At 38.7% G+C, this 17,904-nt stretch overlaps 4 protein-coding genes across 11 annotated transcripts; 1 reads left to right on the top strand and 3 right to left on the bottom strand.

The window, feature by feature from the left end:
- Positions 1 to 633: 633 nt before the first annotated feature.
- On the bottom strand, positions 634 to 5,724 carry Mmy (UDP-N-acetylglucosamine pyrophosphorylase mmy). Of its 2 annotated transcripts, none has more exons than XM_071719789.1 (4): positions 4,127 to 5,724; positions 2,635 to 4,003; positions 2,129 to 2,525; positions 634 to 1,578 (listed from the first exon to the last, which is right to left on the bottom strand). In XM_071719789.1, the coding sequence occupies exons 2-4, from the start codon at positions 3,111 to 3,113 to the stop codon at positions 1,039 to 1,041; spliced, it is 1,416 nt and encodes a 471-aa protein (XP_071575890.1). In that variant the 5' UTR covers positions 3,114 to 4,003; positions 4,127 to 5,724; the 3' UTR covers positions 634 to 1,038. The 2 variants fall into 2 exon arrangements, with proteins under 2 accessions (XP_071575890.1, XP_071575892.1); XM_071719791.1 differs by having other exon boundaries at positions 4,142 to 5,724.
- A 140-nt stretch (positions 5,725 to 5,864) lies between these two features.
- On the bottom strand, positions 5,865 to 9,695 carry Arf79f (ADP-ribosylation factor 1). 2 transcript variants are annotated; one of them, XM_071719794.1, is made up of 5 exons: positions 9,568 to 9,695; positions 8,164 to 8,334; positions 7,678 to 7,787; positions 7,442 to 7,567; positions 5,865 to 7,366 (listed from the first exon to the last, which is right to left on the bottom strand). In XM_071719794.1, exons 2-5 carry the CDS (start codon positions 8,309 to 8,311, stop codon positions 7,202 to 7,204), a joined length of 549 nt encoding a protein of 182 aa, XP_071575895.1. In that variant the 5' UTR covers positions 8,312 to 8,334; positions 9,568 to 9,695; the 3' UTR covers positions 5,865 to 7,201. The 2 variants fall into 2 exon arrangements, with proteins under 2 accessions (XP_071575895.1, XP_071575897.1); XM_071719796.1 differs by having other exon boundaries at positions 9,238 to 9,649.
- A 2,570-nt stretch (positions 9,696 to 12,265) lies between these two features.
- LOC139780997 (tRNA (cytosine(72)-C(5))-methyltransferase NSUN6-like) lies at positions 12,266 to 17,739 on the top strand. 5 transcript variants are annotated; one of them, XM_071719761.1, is made up of 8 exons: positions 12,266 to 12,418; positions 14,616 to 14,867; positions 14,981 to 15,103; positions 15,465 to 15,660; positions 15,752 to 15,914; positions 16,459 to 16,669; positions 16,935 to 17,231; positions 17,330 to 17,739. In XM_071719761.1, exons 2-8 carry the CDS (start codon positions 14,733 to 14,735, stop codon positions 17,600 to 17,602), a joined length of 1,398 nt encoding a protein of 465 aa, XP_071575862.1. In that variant the 5' UTR covers positions 12,266 to 12,418; positions 14,616 to 14,732; the 3' UTR covers positions 17,603 to 17,739. The 5 variants fall into 5 exon arrangements, with proteins under 5 accessions (XP_071575862.1, XP_071575863.1, XP_071575860.1 ...); XM_071719762.1 differs by having other exon boundaries at positions 12,295 to 12,342; XM_071719759.1 differs by lacking the exon at positions 12,266 to 12,418 and adding an exon at positions 13,025 to 13,156.
- Positions 12,420 to 14,343, bottom strand: LOC139781000 (rac GTPase-activating protein 1-like). Of its 2 annotated transcripts, none has more exons than XM_071719766.1 (6): positions 14,222 to 14,343; positions 13,778 to 13,959; positions 13,494 to 13,648; positions 13,015 to 13,422; positions 12,758 to 12,887; positions 12,420 to 12,659 (listed from the first exon to the last, which is right to left on the bottom strand). In XM_071719766.1, exons 1-6 carry the CDS (start codon positions 14,256 to 14,258, stop codon positions 12,555 to 12,557), a joined length of 1,017 nt encoding a protein of 338 aa, XP_071575867.1. In that variant the 5' UTR covers positions 14,259 to 14,343; the 3' UTR covers positions 12,420 to 12,554. The 2 variants fall into 2 exon arrangements, with proteins under 2 accessions (XP_071575867.1, XP_071575869.1); XM_071719768.1 differs by having other exon boundaries at positions 12,587 to 12,667.
- Positions 17,740 to 17,904: the final 165 nt, after the last annotated feature.

Below are 17,904 nucleotides of genomic sequence, written 5' to 3'. Positions count from 1 at the left end.
TTTAGCTGAACTTGTTGCACAGTCAATCTTTTCTCTTTTTCTCTCCAACGTGAAAAGAAAAAGAGGAAAGATAAACCATGCAACAAGTTTATTAATTATCTCTCCTAAACAATAATACCATTTGATGTTTATGGTTGAAAAGAGCGCGCTCTAAAAGCATGAAAACGTCATCTCGAGTCCCTATAACCTAGACTCTAGAGACCTGGACCAACCTGGACACCGTTGTAGTGGCGGCCATGTATGGGATGAAGGCGCAAGATGTTTTCAATTCAAATTCTATTAAAAAATAAATGCAAACCAAAATACTTATTTTTGATGGATGTTAGCGTTAATGTAATAGATATTTTCTTTCAAGAAGACATAATTAATCTCTTTGTCACTCTCAGCTAACTTATCACTTTTACACACTTGTAGTACTTGTACGTCATCCTAACCAGGGAAACTTCTGGTTTTATCCCATACACGGACGGCCGGTGTCCAGAGACTTTCATTATAGGGACTCTTTAAAGAGTCCAACTTATCACAATTGTCTTGAAAATCGTGCACAAGTAGTTCCTGTTTCATACAAGCTTAGACTTGTATGCTTATAATAAAAGCACACGATTAGATTTACTACAGAAATATTAGAAACGCTTGTATATTCATTACTTTTATTTCATACGATACCACATACGATAACAGTAATAATATATAAAAATGTGACACAGTCGCGCAATACTTATGGACTAAATAATAATATTGCCAGATTATAGCCGAATTACATTTGAATTTATACAGCCAAATTCTATGCTCTGCATAATTATCGACACTGTATACAGTCTTTGTTTACATGGTTTCCCTGTTCTTCTTTCTTTTTATTTGTTTCAGCCAGTCCATGGAATAAAAGTAACCACGAGTATTATATACCGAAAACCGGATAGTATACAAATACAATAATATGGTTATTAGTTATTATAAGCGGTTCAGAAACGTAAATGTCACTTGCTGGGACATCTCGTTATCTACATAGTATAGATTGATGGAGAGTTTGTATTTTTCTTACTCGAGAACTTGTGGTCCCATGAAAGATCGATCGTTAACGATTTGACACAAATTTTCTCCCGCGTACGAAAGCAAAGGAGAGATCTCGACATTGTCCCCGACGTCTCTCGCACCTGCTTCCAGCAGCCACTTTTTATGTAAATTGAGCAAATCGGTGCGGGCGGTGCTCGGGCAATCTCGACCAGCGGAACTTGAATTTTTCAGCGGGCTAAATTCCTCCTCACGCGTTCCCTGCCATACTGCGAAATTCTTTGCGAAGGAAAACACGTCAAACACAAATTTCTCTATCTTGATACCGTTAGGAACTTTTGGAATGATTCTTATTCCATCGTCATTAACGAATGGAATTTTCTTTTTTGCCACGTGCAGAGGCAAATCTTTCTCGTAAAGATATCCGACATCTTTTAAAAAATCGATCGTGAAGTAGTGATTGCATATATTAGCAGCATTGTATACCAGTTGTCCATCGGCATGTCGAAGCTCCGCAGTCTCTTTCGTCATTTCGCTATATTCAACCACTTGATAGTGATTTTCCACCTATATTAACCAAAATAAAAGTAGTAAAAGATAGGTATAGGTGTGTGTGTGTGTGTGTGTGTGTGTGTGTGTGTGTGTGTGTGTGTGTGTGTGTGCGCGCGCGCGCGTGCATATGTATATCAGGGTGTCGAAAAAAAAAATGCTACATATTTTGAGAACAGGAACAGATAGTATGTGAATGTTTGTACGTCATCGATGGTGTTGAATACACCAAGGTCTTTAAATGTATGTCCTCATAGCCAAAAATAGGGAGGTGTATTCGCAAGAGGAATTCTCTGATATGTAGAGCTAAAGGACGCATAATAAAATGAATGGGAACTACATAGGGCACCTCCTACAGTATACGATGAAAACTGGCCCATATCTTAACATTCTTAACAGATATTTAATTGAAGACCAATGTTTACTGGACATTTTCTTATTGTTTTGATAAATACCACTGTAATATGTAACTCAAAATATGTAACACTTTTTTTCAACATCCTGTATATATATATGTATATTCAATATTCATGTATAAATTTAATTTATATTATAAAAGAAAACATGCCTTGCAAACTACGCCGACAGCTTCAGAGGGAGAAGACTTCTCGATAACTTTAACTCCGCAGTCGGTCTCAGACAGCAAGCAGTATCCTATGAATATAGGATCCGCTACTTTCACCAAGATGTTGTCCACGGAATGTGCGTGAATACTCCGAATACCGCGTTGTACCATATCGTCCAATATTCCTTGATTTTTCAAAGCACGATACAATCCTCCGTTACCATCGGGAGCCTTGGAAACACGATGCTTCGCGTCCAAAATAATCTTTCCGTCAAAGGTGAAACATGGTAGCATACCCTGTTTGAAGGCTTTGACATTTTTCTCTTTTAAACCAAAATAGTTGCGTTTGCTTAGATATTCAACAGTGGCGTCATGAGTGGCTTCGCTAGTAAGGATATACCTGGAAACGAAAATGAATTCAATATCTTTCCTTTTCCTCAGCATAGTAGTATATAGTATACTTGTAGCTACCCTTGTACAACAATGAATAATGATTCTTGCAAACGTACCAAGTTATTTCTCCATGTTTTCCATACCGTTGTTGCGCCATATTTTGCAGAGAGAGTATTCTTTCTGCCTGCAATTGGAAGAGAGTTTTATGGGACGGCAACGCAACGTCGAACATTCCCTTAGGATAGGTGACTCCTAGACGCGTGCCTTGACCACCTGCCAACAGTACGACAGCGACGCGACCTTCGGCTACTTCTTTCAAGCCACGTTCCTCGTACATGTTGAACTCTTTCTCGGTGGACGTCTTGGCAGAGGCAATCTTGGTCCCATCGATCGGCTGTATCTTGTCGTCCAGCGTACTCTGGCCGATGCGCTGGGAGGATTCCACAGCCCTCTTGAAATATCCGGTAATTTCCTGCAGGTCAAGCTCATCTATATCATTCACCAGATGCTTCCTATCCTCGTCCACCAGCTCCTCCCAAAATCGGAGCAGATGTTCCTGGTCGTATTCGCTCAGCTTCTCTTTCAGGCGCTCCATGTCAACAATCTTGTTAACAATCGGCGTTTGACACTTGCCAACACTTGTAGAGGTGTGTCCACGATATATATATATATATATATATATATCCCCTTATCGCGCGTCGTGTTTATCGTCGCGCGTTGGTCTCGGTATAAATCCCTCGATACGGCTGCCCACGTCACATCACGTCAAGAGACGCGAACGCCAACGCGAGCGAGCGAGCGAGCGGGCGAGGGAAGAAAGGAAGAAAGGAAGGAGCAACAGGCAACAGGTATTCATCCGGTTCGATTGGCCTCTGCCGCAGGTAGTAGTGGCAGCGGCAGCGGCAGCGGCAGCGGCAGCATACCTTTGCTACCTTCACTTTCACGATTCCACGTAGCACGCCCAATTCGATTTCTCTTATCGGCCCCTCCCGCCCGGCCGGCCTTCTCCGCGCGTATAATCTTCCTTTTTCTTGCAACCATATCTCTTGCCAGTCTCTTGCAAGCTTACGAGTCGCGCCGAGCCGAGTGGATGTCGTCGTCGTTCGCTCGCAACGAGAAAAATTATCTCTTCCGCGACAACAGTGACAGATAACCTGTGTATCGGGGAGTTGTTTATTCGTTCGTCTTACATCTAATTGTAAGCAGCCGAGATGAGAAGACGCGCGTCACGCGTCACGTTGTTCTCTCGACCTCGCGACGGATAAGCCAAATACAAATGGACATGTATGCAAATTAAATGAATTTCCCTCTTGTTCCTTGATTCTTTCTTCCGGTCAGCGGCCACGGCGAGGCCAGAGCCAGACCTGTCAGACCAGACGTGTGACGGTGTGACGGTGTGAGCTATAAGCGCCGAACGGTTGAGCACGTGTGAGCCGTGATGAGGCGTGATGAGGCGTGCTCGGACTGGCTCGGACCCGGTGTCGGCTGGTGTCGGCGAGGGCGAGTGCAACAGACACAGAAAACAGAAAAGTCGAGATAAAGCGGCGTTAGCATTAGCGGCGAGGGAGCGAACAACAATCGAACTTGGTTCAAGCGAATTTAACGAACCAAAGCCAAAACTACCCATTAGTGTACCCAAACGAGTATTTCTTGACATTCTTCTTTTTTCCCCTTTTCTTTTTTTTACGTGCATTCGTTAGCGCTGGCACTCGAAACTCGAGACTTGAGACCACTTGAGGCCGCAGGGAACGAGGGAACTGCGGTCTGCGCGGATTTATATACTTATCTCAAATCTCACTTATAGCTTTCTTCTCGCATGGACGCATGCACAGCTGGATAATAATGTATTTTCAGAAACGCCCTTTTATCGTAATCGTTATGGTAACAAAACGATCTTGTTTATTGTTAGTTTTGCGATTGTAAATACGATGTGCGCGCGCGCGGATGTTGATATTTGTGTTTGTGTGCTTCAAACGAACACTAAGTATATTTTTATCTGAATCAAGGCGCAGAAAAATTGGTAAAGAATTAATATTTCTGTCGAGATGTATCATATATAGGCTGCGGTCCGATTCATGCTATCACGCTCACAACTCACACGCTGACAAGCTGTAAGCATCGTTCTGTCTAGTGTCTATCTTCGTTGCACATCGAATATCAAACGAAGATAGAGCGATGTTTTCAGCGCTGTGAATCGGACCGTAGCTATAATAAATTGTGTTTATTATTTATACATATATTTCTGTGTAGATGTGCGCGGCATAAAAGGCATGGAAGGCCCGCGCTTCTTTTATAATTTGTGAATCGAAACTGTGTATTCGCCATGACCATTGGTGGAAATATTTAAATAAAATAAATATATATATATATATATATATATTATATACTTGTATTAATTAACTCAATATTGTTCAATCTATTGCGTTTTATTTTTCATCCTGCACTTGTCGAGCATTAATCAAACCATTACTACTTCAGTTCCGAACCATTCCGAACCATGATCGATTCATAATGTCGAAAGAGTGGAAGGCATTAACGGCGCGGGCGTCTGGTATGTATATATATGTTTGTGCGAAAGATCGAGGGTAATTATAAATATAAAAAAAAGCCGATGCAACGAAATAATCGTTATATAAGTGTATATCGAACGGTACACAAAGAGATTATTGAACGTAAGCATTTCTCGTCGCATAAAATGGCCTTGTTAGAATATATCCTTTCGATATATTTTTAAATTAATTTTTAGCAATAGTGCGCGTTTTAGCTAATATATGATATGCATGTATGAATAAGCAATTTCTTCGCTTTATCCATTAAGATTTCTATTTTTGTTTTGACGTCGGAGAAATTGTGATTCTCGCTTCAAAACGTCCAATTTTTTACATGCGGACAACGTTACGCACGTACGCTAAGGCGACTCAACTTAAATTACGTTAAAATCAACACGTAATGTAATTAATGTAATTAGAAGGATGAGCGATATATTTTGATGATTAAACTATACGAGTGTTGAAAAAGAAAAAATCTTGATTTGAAATAGACAATCCAGCCGAAGTATATTATAGTAAGGAGCGATTATATGCATTGTATGTAATTCACACGCGCACGCACGCACGCGCGCGCGCGCGCATCATCTACACGTCTTTAGGGTGTGAGAATAATCGATGATATGAAGAATCGCTTATCGTAAAAATATCTATTGCCGTTACTTCTAGTCGTGTGTGTGTGTGTGTTAAAGCTTATTAGCCTCTCCACGTTAACGAAATTAACGAATTAATCGCGATCCAACTAACGATTGAAAGAGACACCATGTGCCCGATGGCGAATAATGTATAGACTACGTATATAAAGCACAATTACAATATATTTCACAAATTGTTTAAACATTCATACATAATTATACGAATTTTCGCATATGACGAAAAGGCGATTCAATGAAAAATTAGGGGAAGGAGTATATCGTAAAAACAATGTATTTCAAAGACAGGAAAAACGTTGGGACATTGAAGAACGACCGCGATGTAAGGTCGAAAATGCTGGCGGATAACGCCACAATGGCAAAAGTTTACGACGTTATCAGCTACTAAGGTCTGACTTTTCGCTGACAGGTTGGAGCCTTTTGAAATTTTTCTCTCGGGGTCTCTGAATTTATCATCACGTTCACTGCACAATTTCGGAATGTCAAGGATATATTCTAATGTACCTTATTGAGGTGTAATAAATAAATCGCTTCTCCTTTTTAGCAAGACATACATGTTTGGATAACTGTAAGTTTTAAACTGAACGCGGGCGGAAGGTGAGATGAAGATGCCACCCCTCAGCCGCGATCAGCTAGCGAGATAAATTATCCATAGCTTCCGTTTTCCCAAGTTTTCTATCGCCGAGAACTTAAAAAAATAGAAAGCAACTTTTGTAACTAGGAAACGATAAGTCATTGCACCGTCTGCTGCAATCACCGTTTGCAGTTTCGTGTAAATCGCGCTGGGCCGAAGCGAGAGCAATTTTTGAAAATGTAGTGGACAGAGCAACATTCTCTCGTCTATTGATCACATTTTTATCATATTTATATAATGTAATGTACAATATGCAGCTACATTATGATAATCGGTATGTCCAACGCATTCAAACTGGCAACACCTGGTGGGTACTTAATCTTTTTTCTTTTCTCGTATGTGTATGTCTATGTGTATGTATGTGTGTGTACGTGTGTGTGTGTTTTGTTAAATTTTCTCATTGAAGAGGTATCATTTAAATTACTCATTAATTAATGTGTATCGTATGTTTCAGAGTTAGGTACTTTAATATAATTACTTCCAAGTTTTCCACATTCTTGTGGCATCTCTGTGTAAAAAGTGTAACTATATAATGCTAATATAATAATAATAATTATAATAATAAGTTGCGCAAGGCAATAGTCCGATGTGGCCGTTCGATCGTGTGTGCCTGGCGGCCGCTTCCTCGCTCCTCTCCCCCCTCGAAAAAAAACCTACTGATACAGAGACAACTCCCAGGAATAACTCCTACTCCTCCTCCTTCATTTTCCACTCAAGATCGGAGAACTTGCGACGTTTTGTATCGTTTGTTTCTTATGTTACCCATTCGTAGCAGAGGGGGGGAGGAGGTGTGCAGCTGTTTTTGTATGATGGTAATAGCAACTGAATGTTGACAGAGTAATTTTTCCAATTAGCGGTTGGCATTTTTCAGCTGATTGGAAAGCCAATCGAGGCCCTCGTAAAGTCCGTCTCCACTCGTGGCACACGTTGCCTGAATGTACCAATTGCGATTACGCAGAGAATGTAATCCCAATTTGTCGGTGATCTCTGCTGCGTTCATTGCGTTTGGCAGATCCTGAAATGTTACTCTCGTTCAATATCGTCCTTTGTTTAAATCACGATTATGCAAATTTTACAGAGGACTACTTACTTGCTTGTTAGCAAATATGAGGAGTACCGCATCTCTGAGTTCATCTTCCGCCAGCATTCTCATCAACTCTTCGCGCGCTTCACCGATACGTTCCCTATCATTACTATCAACGACGAATATCAATCCCTGTAAAATTAAGCATGGAGAGATGAGACAATGGAATATCGATGGAGAATCGCGATATAATAACGGAAACATGCGCAATGCACACAATTTATAATTAGTAAAGTACATACTTGTGTATTCTGAAAATAATGCCGCCATAGAGGTCTTATTTTATCTTGGCCACCCACATCCCATACAGTGAAACTTATATTTTTATACTCAACCGTTTCTACATTGAAACCTAAAAATTACATTTACATGTGTAATATTACCGTCTCTGTGACATGCTTATAAATTATTATGTTTGGTATAAAAGTTGCACAATATACAAAAATAAACTACATTATTTATTACCTTTGAATAAATTGATACAATTATAATATAATTGTTTATGCGAAAGAAATGTACAAGAAATATTATTTAATATTTAATATTATATTTATTAAATCAGTGCTGTCCAAGATTTGTAATTGTTGATATTGGCTTGACGCGCGTGTCACCACATTTACAGTTATTGCCTCTTCCTTTTTTTTTCTTAGAAGATATTACTATGTTGGACAGCACTACTTTAAGTTTGCATGTGTTTGTAAAAAAGAAAAAAACAGACGCGTATTTACCTATAGTGGGAATTGTAGTAACAATTTCCCCTAATTTTAATTTGTACAGAATTGTGGTTTTACCCGCTGCATCAAGACCCACCATCAAAATCCTCATTTCCTTCTTGCCAAAGAGACCTTTGAATAACGTTGCAAACATATTCCCCATGGTTGGTATTTGTGTGTCAGGACCTGAACATACGCCGATACGCATATACACATACATATACATATCCATTATATTGTGATACAATAAAAAATGTTATTGTAATATAATATATTCTTATAAAATGTATATCAGATTTTGTCATCTAAAAACACCGTGTCCTATGCGACAACAGAGAGAGATTACCGTTCCTATAAGTGTATAAGTGTATACCATATTTCATAATTTGAAACTTGGATATGTTTACACATTTTTAAGATTAATATAGATATACAAACTGCTGTATGTGCACATGTTAAATTGTAGAATCGAGCTTGGCACGAAATGAAAAATTGGGTTTACATGTTTGAACAAACGCAATATTAAATGCACAAAGAGCGTGAAGAGAAGATATATCACATATATCACCCGTGTTCCTTCTGTCTCTTGTGCGCCTTGTGCGTAAAATCGCGAGGCGGGAGCGAATTTAACGGGGCAACATCGTGAATGATAGAGGAGCGATTCGCATGTGGGCGAACGAGAAAGACTCGCCGGAACCGCCGCGACGAACACGAACTCCGTCGCGTGGCCGCGCGTGTCCACGGTGGCGTTTCCTCGCGAGCACAACACATACGATACGCACAATCCTGATCGTGCAGCGTCCGCCGAGGTCAGCCGAGGTACAAGAGACCAAGAGGCTCGCTAGGAGGAAAGATCTAACCTGATTGTGTAAAAAGGCAGCCGCGAGACACCGGAGGATCGACAATGAATCTCGACATGGCGGGAATCATCGTACGTTCGATATCTTCCTCATGCATGCACGCATGCATGCATGCACGCACGCACGCACGCACGCATGCATGCACGAGACGCTCACCGCTCACGCTGTCCGCTCTCTATCGATTCTCATCATCTCAACAAAATTGCTATGGATTATCGGACCAGCGTACCGTCGGAGATCGCTAGACTGCTTCGCCGAATGCCGAATGCCGCGTGCCGATGACCTATATGCGGCTTTAAAGGACGTTGGTATTCTATTTAAAAGGCCAGTGGAGCGTGATACCGCGCGAGCGAGGTGGAGGGTATTGTTCGCGGTTTGCGAAGCCACTTAGCCACTGCGTAAGTACACCCGGTTGCCTGTCACCTTCGACCTACTCCCCAGCCCAGCGAATCGTTTTCAAAGGTTCTCCGCTCAAAGATCCATCACCCAGAGACTTGCTCTTACTATCGAGTTCTCTGGTGACGCCACGTTGCACACGTACGATACTTGCGTTACTTACGTTTCAGTAAAAAAGATTATTTTCACGAGAAACGATAAAACATAAAACCAACACTCTCGAAAAGTACCGTATGTCAAAATGGCGGACGTGGAAAAGATTCGTACCTTATGCCACGTATAGGGTCACCGAGCCGCCACGATTGGCCAGACGAGTCACGTGACGATGGAAATTAACAGCGGCGACTATCCTGCGAGGTGCGAGGTGCGAGGTTTAGCGAGATGGCGCTTTTAGCGCCGCTTCTGTAGAGTCTCTACGATAATAAAGCCTCGTGTCCACGATGCTACAACTGCGTCCGAGTTTCGGTTTAAGCCAATCAACTTGCAGCTCTTACAGAAAAGCAGCAGTTTCATTGGCTTAAACCGAAACTCGGACGCAGTTCTAGCATCGTGGACACAAGGCTTAGGCCAATGAAACTGCTGCTTTTCTGTAAGAGCTGCAAGTTGATTGGCTTAAACCGAAACTCGGACCGATTTCTAGTATCGTGTACACAAGGCTTAAGGCCGGTATTCATAGGCCTAGTTTACATCGAGATCACTTGATATGACTTGATACGCGTATTAAGGATCGGCAGGAGTGACGGCCGAGCTCCGGTGCACTTTATGCACTAAGTGCACTTTAAACTGCACTTTAACTCCGTATTTTATTTATTATAAATTTTTAAGAGCAAAAATGCAAAATCGGGCTTTTTAGCTGACTGCATTATTATATAAAGAGTATATAAAAAAAAATTCACGAATCTATGTAACTTATTTTATGAGAAATCTGGATATTACGAATCGGTAATTCCGGCCGGCCGACATGTCGAATTACGGATTTGTTTTTTCCAAATTTTAGCCAAATTAATTAACGAATCTCATTAAAATTATGCTCGTTTTAATCAGTAAGATCAGCCGCAACCCGGTACAGAGCCGGATTTTCCACTTTGGCTCTTAAAAATTTATAATAAATAAAATACGGACTCGCAGCTAACCCAACCCGACAGAGGTCTCCACCGTGACTCCTGTCGACCCTTAAATAGTAAATAACCATAGGCTTGTTCGTTTCCGCTGCACTTCTGAACTAATGCAATAAATTGGAATGAAAGAAAATATATTTGTTTCATTCTAACTTATTGCATTATGTTGCACTAGTTCAGAAGTGCAGCGAAAACGAACAGACCTAAGGAAAAAATGATAGTGGATCGCACCCTATAGTAGATCGCAAGCAATAGGGGCATCCAGGAGTGACCAGGAGTATGTACACCCGCTCACTGAGCCGCTAAGTAGCAATGAATGTGGTTGGTTCTTATCTTTGAATCCAACAAATCACACTTAATTGCTACTTAGCGGCGCAGTAAGCGGTCGTGCTTCTGGGGGCCTATTATGATCTGCTTCTCACGAGATGAAATGCGAAAAGTGAGAGAATTCACTAAAGTTTCTACGATTTCATTGGTCAAAATCTAGTAAATCTGTTCACTTTTCGCATTTTCACTTCTTGAAAGATATATAATAGGCCCCCTGCAGGGCGATTCTCTAACTCCTTAACCTCCTTAATGACAGTTTCGGTATCGTTGCGCAGCTTTTCTACCATATATAATACCCCTGCGCAACGATACCGAAACTGTCGTTAAGGAGGTTAAGGAGTTAGAGAATCGCCCTGCTGTAGTGCGATTCTGTAAAACTTGGTGTCCACGATGCAAGAACTGTGTCCAAGTTTCGGTTTAAGCCAATGAAACTGCTACTTTTCTGAAAGAGCTGCAAGTTGATTGGCTTAAATCGAAACTTGGACACAGTTCTTGCATCGTGGACACCGGGCTTAACTCTAAAGCCGTGATCAGACTACGGATTGGGATTGAGATTGGATTGAAATTTAATCAATCAGAATAAAGAAAACTAACTTCAAGTTTAGTGAACTTTGCTCTAATTGGTCAAATTTCAATCCAATCTCAATCCCAATCCGTAGTCTGATCACGGCTTAAGCCCCGGACACACACTTTTTCGTAACAGTAACAGTAAAGTTTCGACCAATCGCGTTGCTCGATTCGGGAACGTACGGCCGTACGTTTCCGAATCGAGTAACGCGATTGGTCGAAATCCTACTGTTACGTTCAACGGAAAGTGTGCGTGGCCAGCTTTAACTACGGTATCGTTATCGTTAAGGTGAGATTTCATGGGCAATGAAATGCAGCAGCAGCGAGCGCGCCATGCATCGTCTGCTATATGGTTATCGATATCTGCGCATGCGCATTGCGGACGATTAAGGCCCTTGCACAATGTCAGGCACAACAGGCAGTAGAAACAGGAAATAACCAAAAATTCGTTAATTACAACCTAAAAAATTCGAATGCTCGATTTGTTGGCAATAAGCAATAGGCAAAGAATTTTCAACGTGACGGAAACTCTTTGTGTCACTGTTTGTTCTGCATTTATACATGATTTCTGATTTCTATAGGCTGCGTTCAGCCGATACTCCGCTAGCCTAGCAATCGTGAGCAGTCGCTCGTTTGGTAGCGGTTTTGATTTGCAACGACCAACCGCTAACAACCGCTAACTACTAGCGCTTCTGTCCAGCCAAATTTTTCCGTAGCAAATGGTAGCAAAGCGCTCGCTGCTTACGTGCGCTAGGCTAGCGGAGTATCGGCTGAACGCACCCATTCTCTGTTTCTATTGCCTGTTGCCTGGCATTGTGCAAAGGCCTTTAGGATTCACAAGTGGGTTTTCTTTCAGTTATATATGTTCTAAGTTCTAAGGTGCAATAGCGCGAGCTACGTATGTAATAAAAGTGGGGTAAAGTTTTGTATGTATATACAAAGTTATTTCTCAGTTAAACTAATAATGCCGTGTGTAACGCGCGTAGAGAAAGCAACGACCATGTACGAATGCCACAAATTTATTTAATATCTCCAACGTAATAGCATATTTCAAGTTAGGTTAGATTAGGTTAGGTTAGATATCCTACAATAACCATGTGTTTACAAAATGACAAATTTAATTTAATTTAATAAAGATTTAATTAAATTTCACCGCGGTATCCTGCTTTTTATATTTCCTCACTAGTCCACTGTTAAGCAGCAAACTTCCAAGCGCCGCGCCGTCTTTACTTTGTGCCTTTACCTGAAATACTTGTGACAATTATGTAAAAAGTTGCATATATATATATATATATATATATATATATATATATAGATATACGTACACGTGACGGTACTTACAGATCCCGTCGAATACCATTGCTGAGATTTACCGCATCCGCATGGAACCGAAATAATTTGAATCCTGCATTCAGGGTGACATGTAGCCGGGCAATCTCTACACTTGAGTGCTATCTTTCCAAACCTGATTCTGACGTCGCAAACGGAAGGAGAATATGATATAACTTGGTTACGATATGGATATGATCTCCTCTCTCTGAATTATATCTTTGTTGTACATAATTGTGTCATCAACTAATATCTTGGATCAATATTACCTTTTACCACATGGAGTACACGTTTCCGGTTTAATAACTATCTTTGATATAAAGCTATGATTCGCAGAAGACGCTTCAGCATTCGACAGTTTGGAATCAATATTGTCTTTATTAGTTTTGGCAACTTGGTGGAGTTTAACAGGTATAGAATGTGCGCTTTCTTTTGGCTTAAATGGCTTAATTCTCGCTGTTGCTCCATCTGACGAGTTAAATTTTGCAATTTTATCTAACGTGCTCCCCTGTTTATTCATCGTACAACATTCACCATTAGGTTTATATTCTTTCCATTTTTTCTCTCTTTGAGCCTTTACAATGATATCGGTATCCAAATCATCTTCCGATTTGGACAAACAATTTAAGTCACTTAATATCGAGCCTGTAGAATCTGTTTCTACTATTCTAGTCAAACTACAAAAGTCAAATTATCGAGAATTATTATTACTTCCTACTTACAACTTTATGCTGAATTTTATACCTACTGTCTATCACCCCGTTTATCTTGGACCTTTAGATTATTATATTTAAATTCAATTTCGGGTTTGTTAAGAAATTGTAGCTTTTCCTTGATATCTTCGTTCAAGTTTGCTTCTTCATCGTGGAATAACACCTCTCTAGCCATATTAATTTGGCTTTCCTTTCAAACGTATAAACACACTTATTGATACAAAACTAAGTTGAAGACAAACGTTTTATTCATTTATATTTTCTTAAAACATTTTTGTTTCGCATTTCTCTATATACATGAAAAAGGAAATTAATGTACCAATATGTTTTTATGATGCTCGATCACTCGACGTTTACGTTTTTCCTCCTCTAAATTTCTTCTGGCATGACATAACTTTTGACGAAGACTCGCAGTTTCTCGGCGAATTTGATCTAAATCTAAACGAAGTTGTCGATATTCTTGCAAAGGTAGACATTTTATTTGTGGCACATTAGTCAAAACTGTATCAAAAACACAAGTATATATATATATATATATATATATATATATATATATATATCGATCATTATCGAGGACATACATAGATAGAGATAAAGAACAAGTAGATTACAACGGGTAGGTACTTGTCTGGATAAATTTAATTATATGCCTTTGATAATCGTATCAAAGATATTTTCTTTTATTTAAATGACCATCCCATATGTCGTCATTCGGACCATGTGATAGATTTGTGAAAATGAAGAGAGTTTGGTTTATACAGACCTTCATTTAATTCGTTACTCATGAAGGATGACGTCATGTTCCATAAATATTATAACATTAATTAAGGACTGATAGTTCTTTGTGTCCTAATCGATTTATGTTAAAATATCTGCATTTAATAGCTGCAATGTGTAGATATTTGGCAAGTGAGTAGAACTTTTATGACAACAGAAAAATTCTTATGCAAGAGATGTTATACATACAATCAATTATCCTTCAAGTCCTTCACATCTGCCAAACAGTTAAATAGAAAATTCCTAGTTAATTTATAGATATTCCTATATGTGGTAGAGAATCTTTGAAAAAACATATGCTGATGATATTCAGAATTTCGCGTGTTGACAATGAGTACTGTACTAGGCTGAAGCTAAATTGTATCGACGATATTGTCCAGGTCCAGACGATTGGGCGCTCAACTACTGCTGGATGCAACGATTGAAAAGCGATTTGCACCAAGATTTTGCGGATAATAAATAAATTAAATAAATAGAAGAAAGTAGACGAGGAGATAATGTCATCACAGGCGTTATTACACGGTTTGCCAGAAACGCCCTTTAAATATAAATCTGGAATACGTGATGAATTGATAGCAGACTTGAGGAAAGCGATAATTAACGGTGAATACTTACAACAATCTGAAATTGAGGTATTCTCAATAGATTAATAGAATTTTCGTAAATTCACTTGCTATCCCATACACATAGTACTTACATACGCACAATCAAATGTTTTCTATTGAGAAAGGGAAAAAAATTGTAGGAAAAGATCGATGCTCTTTGCAAATGGATGTGTACAACACCTAAGAAGAGCGTTTACAGATTAGATCGTTTTACAGATTGTTATACAAACGATCTGAACAGTTTATACAAGGCATTGAAGCAGGTACGTCGCGACACAACGAGACAAAATGTTCTTTAGTGATAATTATAGGATATTTTAATAATTTCAATACTAATACCCTCTCGCTATAATAAGAAGCAGTGACACATCAGTTGTTTTCCAGTCAAATTATATTTTTGTACTTAAATGTTAAATCGTTATTGTATATATACATATTCCAAGACGCGTACATCTCAATTAACATGTCCTCGAGATATATTATTATTCTTTAACTTTTGTAATTCCAAGAGAAAAATGTCCTTTCTGTTCTGGATATACTTTTAACGTTTTTTATTAGATATGTAGCTTGTACCTTTGTACATATACAAGCACAGAATTTTACATGTGCGATGTATTACGTTAGGATGACAAACCGGATCCATCTATCCACTTTTTGCCGGATCTTCCGAATGGAATAGTTGCAGTCGACAGTTGGGATTCATCGGTATCTCTTGATTTAAAGAAACGTCCAGGTGAAATTATCGTTGACGCTATATGTGGTGCAGCTGTGCTAAGAGGATCTCATGTTTATGCTCCTGGTGTTATCGGAATGCCAAATGGTAACATCTTTGCACATAGAATTCTTTTTTACAATAATTATTCGCAAGAGATCTTATATCTTGTAATTAAATTTGTTAAACTAAATTATAGGTTTAACTATTAATACCAAAGTCAGTGTATTCGCTGATGTTACTGGTCAGTGTAAGAAAGGTTTGATTAAACCATATGCAAATAGCAATAAAGTATATTTAGGTAATGGCATTCTTCGACAAACAAGGAAAGAATTATTTTGCAAAGCAACGAGAAATCCATGGTACGAAATAATTTCCAATGCGCACGAGATTAGGCGAGGCTGGCTTACTTAACTATATAATTATAATTGTTGGAGGATTCTCACACCTAACCCTGGTGAAAAAATTTCTCACATTTTCTCAGAAATTTTGTAAGAATTGAGACTTGTGAAAAATTTTGAAAAAATATCGATTTAAAATTTCTCTTTCAGATACTTTCAGAAATAATTAGATGAGGATTTTCGAAATATTTTAGTATCCGTATGTGTGAAAATTTCTGATAAGATTTTCTCATATTTATTCCGATTTTTACAAAGATTGGCGGGAAAAATCTGATGTTTTACTATTATTTTGTCTGAGTTTTTCTAAAAAAAACGTCCTAAATCGTTCCAATTATTTAAAAATCTAAAAAATTCTGAGCATTCTGAGAAAGTTTGAAAATTTTTATAAAAATTCTGAGACATTTTTTCAACAGGGAAATTATAGATATATCTCATTGTGTTGAAACTTTGATACGTGATTATTTCATTTGTTACCAAATCTCTTACATTTTCAATTGTCTTTCAGTGGTGTTGCAATAATTATGACTGATGTGATCTCACAAGTTCCGCAATTGAATTTAAATAACGAATCTTCGAGACCACATGCCCTGTTACAAAATTTGCCGTCTATCGTGTGTAGCCTAGTTTTAAATCCCCAACCAGGTGAAACAATCTTGGACATGTGTGCTGCACCTGGTAACAAAACCACACATATTTCCCTGCTTATGAAGGGACAGGTAAATGTTTAAAGAGGAAACAAAGGAAAAGTTTATTATTATTATACAGCACGTAACAATGCATAATAACGCGTCTTTTTATAACTATTTTTTCAAACTGTCGTACACTCAACTTTTTTTGCTGAAATTTCTGCTTTTCTGCTTAAAAGAAACAAGCGCATGTGAACTCATTTCCCGCAGAACGATGAAGAGAGAGAATGTGTATGTAGAAAGAGTATATAGATAATTCGTTAATTTTAATTATTGTTTCTGTTATAATTTCCAGGGTACAATAATAGCTCTAGAGAAAAATCCAGGTAAAGTGATGCGATTTAAGGAAAAGTGTAATGACAAAAACATCAAAATATTTTGTTACGATGCTACAAAGGCTGTCATGCCTGTCATCGAAGGAGAGCGCAGTTTCGCCCATACCGACGGACCTCCGTTCGAAGAAAATAATTTCGATCGTATCCTCTTAGATACTCCATGCAGCGCGTTAGGTCAAAGACCGCAATTGTACAATACAATCACGTCGGCACAACTTCATTCTTACATTCCCTTGCAGCGAAGTCTCTTTTCTGCCGTAAGTGGACAAAATTACTTGTCATACAAATATACACCTGCCTGCGACTTGAAGCTTCAAGAAAAAAGTATTATTATATATTAAATACTATTATATAGGCTGTTCGTCTTTTGAAACCAAAAGGGATATTGGTTTATAGTACATGTACCGTCACAATAGCAGAAAACGAAGGAATTATCGCTTGGGCATTGAAGCAATTTCCAAAGTTGAAATTAGAATCTGTTAAAGATCAAATAAAAACAGACAAATATGGCACTCAAGGATACATCATAGATGGTTTAACGAATGAGAATGCAAAAAAAGTATGTAGATTTGGTCCTGAAAGTGATTCCGTTGGATTTTTTATTGCATGCTTGACAAAATGTTCCTGAGGTAATGAAATTCATCTAGAGACTGTATCACTGCAATGTATTACTTTACTAAAAGTCTTTACATTAACTAAAGTATGAGACTGTACCACATTATATTTAACTTTTCTTTATTGACTTAATAAATTTATAATATCATTCGCACTTTGTGTTCCTTACCATTGTGTACTTGTATAGCTCTTTTATATCAATATATACATACATACATACATATGCGGTAAAAAACGGTACGTTTCTGTGAATACAGTATACCTTTTATTCCACTATTGTTCGTACATAACTCCATCTCCAATGATCTCTGTCGT

Source organism: Temnothorax nylanderi, unplaced genomic scaffold (genome assembly GCF_030848795.1).
Source record: "Temnothorax nylanderi isolate EJ_2023f unplaced genomic scaffold, tnyl_v1.0 TNYL_tig0309_pilon, whole genome shotgun sequence".
In the NCBI taxonomy this organism is placed as follows: Eukaryota; Metazoa; Arthropoda; class Insecta; order Hymenoptera; family Formicidae; genus Temnothorax; species Temnothorax nylanderi.
The sequence above is the reverse complement of the archived record's forward strand: the minus strand, read 5'-3'. Positions and strand labels throughout refer to the sequence as shown.